Source organism: Corella eumyota, chromosome 1 (assembly GCF_963082875.1).
Source record: "Corella eumyota chromosome 1, kaCorEumy4.1, whole genome shotgun sequence".
In the NCBI taxonomy this organism is placed as follows: domain Eukaryota; kingdom Metazoa; phylum Chordata; class Ascidiacea; order Phlebobranchia; family Corellidae; genus Corella; species Corella eumyota.
This window is the reverse complement of record NC_137490.1, coordinates 9638337-9643816: the sequence shown is the minus strand read 5'-3', so window position 1 is coordinate 9643816 and position 5480 is coordinate 9638337. Positions and strand designations below refer to the sequence as shown.

The window sequence follows — 5480 nt, the reverse complement described above, 5'->3', positions numbered from 1 at the left end:
ACGTCATTAGCGAGCGAGAACGTCACTTAGCGAGAAAATCGGTATTACGAAACAAAAAATTTCACTTTTAATGAACGAGAATGCACAAAATTTAGCGAGTAGAATTTACTGTCCGTTAACTTAGCGAGAAGTATTTTCCCTTGATTATTGCCATGTTAAACATTGAAAATATTTTTGCGGTACATAAATGCTCATATGTTATTTAAAAGTTTCTAATGCTAGTATAATTGCCGAATGACGATGATCAAATGGTAGTTACATACATCGTTTAAAAATTGCAACGCTTAAACCCGATAAACAGCAATATTTAACATATATAACCTTATTTTACCATGCTTTACTTGTAATAAACCTAAAATAACAAACCCATGACTCAAACACAATTTAACGAAAGTGAACAGGTCGGATAACGATTTTTAAAGTTAACGCAAAAGTTAAATTTTAACGAGAAATTTAACGTGATTAATTAACGATTAACGCAGTAACGGTTTGGTGCCCACTTTTTGTTATAACCAAGAACTGCTTCCTTGAGTTAAGCTTCGTTTTATTATTACTTGAAGGTGAAGTGGGTTTTACTCTTATACTCCACACCCATTTTGATCACCTAATGTTACTTAGCACTTTAATCTTTTTTAAATACATTTTTTACATACAGTCAAAAATATGTCAAAATATCTTACAAGAGATATAAGTATAGGTAAATCTCAAAAAAATGTAGACATACTTTGGGAAGATGGTCATTGCAGCAGGTATTTTTAAACAATATACTTACATATAAAGCCTAATTTTTAGGTTAAAAAAACATTAATGTAAGCATCTAAGGTAAGTTTAAGCATAATTACATCCACTTTTTATAAATAATTAAAATTGATTTTTATATTTTTTTAGATTCCACAGCAAGTGGCTTAGGTTTAATTGTCAATGTTTTACCTGCCTTAAAAAAGTTGTTGGGCAACAAAAAATCAATTGCAGCTTGTTTCCGGAAGATCTTTTTATGGAAAAATGTGACACCTTTAAAGATAAGGGTGTGTGTTTTTTTTGCTGAAATTTATGTTTTTTTAGTTGTTAAATAAATGACCTTATTTTTTTTTAATAACCTTAATAACCTTATTTTTTTATTATTGAACCCAGTTTAATTTTATTTAAAGATTTAATTCAATTTCACTTTCATGGTGAAATAATTGTGGATCACATAACTGAGTTGAGCATAAAATGGATGCGAGATTTGTGCTATTGTGATCAGTGCTTAAGTGTAATGATTGAAGAAAGAAAAATGCATTTTATTCCACCTACAGAAAGTCATGTCCTTAAACCGATTAAATATAAGGAAATACAAGAAAATAAAAGGGGTTTGTTCAGGTAATTTTTATATTTTAAGCTAAAATAAAATTTTTGTGTAGCACAGCTTTGGTTTAAAAAAATAAGTGCAACTGTATGGTTATGTTTTTATTGTAGCGTCCTTGAACAAGTAATAAAAGTTGGAGTTTGTTATGTAAAAGGGGTTCCAACAGAAAAACCTTTTCTTCAGGAGGTTTATTATTTTTAAATTATATATAAATTTGAATTTAAACAATACCAAAATGTTAAATTAATCTATGTTTTTTTAGTTTGCAAATCAGATTGGACCAATAGTGGAATCAACATATGGAAAAGTAAGTAAAAGTCATTTTCGATTAATTTTTGCCTTTATAATTCTGCAATAATAATTTTTTGTTAATAGCATGTATATAGTTGACAGTCCTCGAATTCATTAAATTTACAATTCTCTTTAAATTTGTTTATACCTTATGATTCTTTAGAATCTTGTAATTTAAAAAAGTCATTTTAATAAATCAACCTTAAAAAATCTGACTAAATAAAAAATTTACTGAGCTTGATTATATAAAAAGGAAAATTTTTTACTGTTTTATCACAAAATAAATCTTGTAATCAAAGTATAAACTTTTGTTATTAGAGTTACAAGATTTTAATTAAATAATTTCAAAGGATTAATTTATATTGATATTCATGACAAAATGGGCATTGTTGTTGTTACAAAAAGGTGTTCGTGAGATTATGCCGATATAAAAAAATCATGATAATTACTCAATATTATTCTTGATACTTTTATGTTTTTTTTTTGCATCACATTACTGTTATATTCCCAAAACCTGTAAATCATTTTTCATTTAAATCTGCTTACATTATTGCTTTAAAGTAAGACTATGCCATAATATTTTATAACAAGGTTTAGCAATAAATATTGTCTAGAATTTTTCGAAAAAGCAAACCTCTTACAATTTTTGCAGGTCTTTTCCATTCAAGATACAGGTAGCAAAGAGGTTGTAACAAATACGCGGGAATTTTTGACTTTTCATTCTGACCAAGCTCATTATGAGTCAGAGTTAGGAACACAATTCTTTCATTGCCTTCAGTAAGTACTTTAAAGTTGAGTTTTAAATAAATTAAATTTTCTATTAAGCTGGCTCGTGACTTCAATATTTTCTTAAAAAATTTTTTAATACTTAGTGGGAATTAAAAAGGCCTTGCTTACCCCTTTTTAAGTTTAATTTCTTACTTATTTTTGTGCAAAAGGGTCAATGACTTTTTTAACATCTTATGTTATATTCAATTTATTTTGCTGAAAAATTTAACATTTTAATTTTTTTTTGTCTTAGTAGTTGATTATTTACTATAAAATGCTGTTTAATTTACTATAAAATGCTGTTTATATTTTTTTACACAATTCTTATATTAAGGTTTGATGAGTGTGTAAAAGGCGGAGAAACAGTTATTGCTGACATGTTTCAAAGTGCAGAAATACTTCGAACTGAATCACCAGAAGACTTTAAAATTCTAACAAAAGTGCCCCAAAGTTTTGCAACCATTGACTTTAAGAGAAAAAATAAAGCGTTTTATGAAACACGAAAACCTGTCATTGAGGTTGACTATGTTGATCAGGTAATCCCAGTTATTTTTATTATGTTTTCTTAATAATATGTTTTCTGTTGTTTAACAGTTATAAAAACAAAATATAAAAAGTTTTAATAGAGTTACTAATACTTACAAACACAGTTTATTAATATTCTTAGCGTAACATGTGTATGGCATACAATCTTTATTTACTTCTTGCTTAATTAACAGTTTTACAACAATTAAGTTACATTTATTTTATTTTTCTAATTTTTATTTGAATTTTTCATCGTAAAGATTGTGGCTGTTCATTTTAACACTGGGTTGGATTCAACATTAAGAGTTCATGAAAACTTAGTTGAAAAATATTATAGTGCTCACAGAAAACTTTGGAGAATAATAACAAGACCTGAAATTAGAGTAATTTGTTTTAAATCTTTAATATAAATAACTTCAGTATTAAAAAAACTTAATAATATATTAAATTACACCAAGAACGCATGGATTGTATGGATCCAATAGATATAGAATAAGTTGCATATATTACGTGGATTTCAAATGGGTGAGGGATAGGTTTGCAATCGTTTGATCCAGTATTTTTTTAACTATTCAGATTATTTAAACTAACGCAATTCTTCTTGCTCAAATTTTGCAAAGCTTTTGCAAACCAAAGCCTTTTAGTCAATAATCAGCTTTGTTTAAATTTTATAAAGTGGTTACAGTTTAATATATTATGTTTTGTTGGATCAGCACTTTGGCTTTAAATTAATCATTTACTTGATAAACTGGTTTCATTGACACACATGGTGGTAAAAATGTTAAACTTTGGAATTGTTGTTTAACAAATTGAACTTTGTTATTTATTCAAACAACATTGTCTAGATAGTTTAATTGTACAAATAATTTAATAGTAATAATACACTTTATCTTCTTGTGTAGAAAAAAAATGACAATAACCTTAAAGATTTTTATTATTTTCCCTTTTATTTATTATCTTTTAACTTTTATACAAATTTTGTTAATTTTTTTGTTTTTAAAAAATTGTTTGTAAAAATACATTTTGTAAGTTTGATTAAATTGTAATCTTGTATTCCCAACATCAAATTATTTTTTAAAATTTTTTGGTTATGCTTTTTTAGTTTAATCATCGTATGAGACCAGGAGATTTGCTTGTTTTTAACAACCGCAGAGTTGCTCATGGGCGTAACGCTTTTGAACCAAATGGGGGGATGAGACTTTTACAAGTCAGTAAATATTTTTTGGATACTTACTTATGTTTGTCAAAAAATTAGGATCACTTTACAGCATTGTGCAAATATATTTTACTATCCTAGTTCAATCTTTAACTACCTATACTAGTTTAATATATTATTGATCTTTGATAAATTAGTTATTTTTTACATTTGTTTATCCTCAATGTGGGAAGGTCAACTTCATGACATAATCATACAGTAACATCAGTTACTACAACCCAGTCTTGAGTTGACTTTGGCAGTTTGAATATAATTTGTAATGAATTTTTTTTAATTGACATGAATTAAATAATATTTTGTTAAAATTCTGGTGTTTTTAAGTTACGTAATGATTGCAAAATAAAGAAAAGTATTTTTTTAACATTTTGTAAATTGATGCAATGCAACTTTTTTATACATTTACTTATGGTGCATGAAGTTTGATTTTATAGTATTATACCTATTTATTTTTAAAAGTTGTTTTATATGGATTTTACTTTAATATATAATTTTTTGGGTTAGACGGGGTGTGTAAATTATAAACCCATGTGGTTACTACCTAAAAAAGTTGTTTTGTGCAGTCAACATATGTAAATGCTGAAGATGTGAGGAGCAAATACATGGTGCTCGGTACTGAGCTTGAGGTAGGAGTTACACCAACAAAAATTGGAAATCGAAGTTGCATTTAGAAGAAAGCTTCAAATTCATTTAGTTTAATCATTTTTTTGCTCATTTTATTAAAGTTTTAAAAATTGTTTGATAAATTTTACTTTGATTATTGTTTTATAAAATTTTGAAATTATATAGTTTACATAATAATGTATTTAAAATAAAAGTCACAAGTACAAACGTGTTGTAATTGTTTGTTTCCAGGTTACATCGTAAAACAAAATTTAAAAAAATGCCATTTTCTTGTTAGATGCGCAGAACTTTAGATAAATTAGTGTTAAAAATTTTATGTAATCTTTATTTAACAAAAAAATTATTTTTATTTAAATAAAAAGAAAAATCGAAGAACAGCAACATTTCCATACTATAATATTTATTTAAAAAAAAATTAATAGTTTCCATATCCCCCATACCTACTATAATAAAAATTAAAAAGTAACAAATAACTTTTAAAATTCATTTTAAAATCTAAATATATTTTAAAATAAAACTTTTTCGTATTGCATTTAAAAATCGTATTATAACAACTTTTTTTAAGGAACATAGACGAGGCAATTGAAGGTTACAAGTATTTTTGCAAACAAACAAAGGCCTACAAAGAAGTGAAATTACAACATGATGAAAAGTTTTGTGCCAGTGATCTCATTGATGTGACAATGGAAATGATTTTTTTTACGCTTCCTAGGG

The 5480-nt window shown here is 26.2% G+C and overlaps 1 protein-coding gene across 1 annotated transcript; it reads left to right on the top strand.

Moving 5' to 3' along the window:
- Nucleotides 1-663: 663 nt before the first annotated feature.
- LOC145758393 (gamma-butyrobetaine dioxygenase-like) lies at nt 664-4813 on the top strand. The gene is made up of 10 exons (XM_082572512.1): nt 664-749; nt 889-1025; nt 1149-1359; nt 1456-1531; nt 1608-1652; nt 2289-2413; nt 2739-2940; nt 3190-3312; nt 4032-4136; nt 4706-4813. Exons 1-10 carry the CDS (start codon nt 664-666, stop codon nt 4811-4813), a joined length of 1218 nt encoding a protein of 405 aa, XP_082428638.1.
- Nucleotides 4814-5480: the final 667 nt, after the last annotated feature.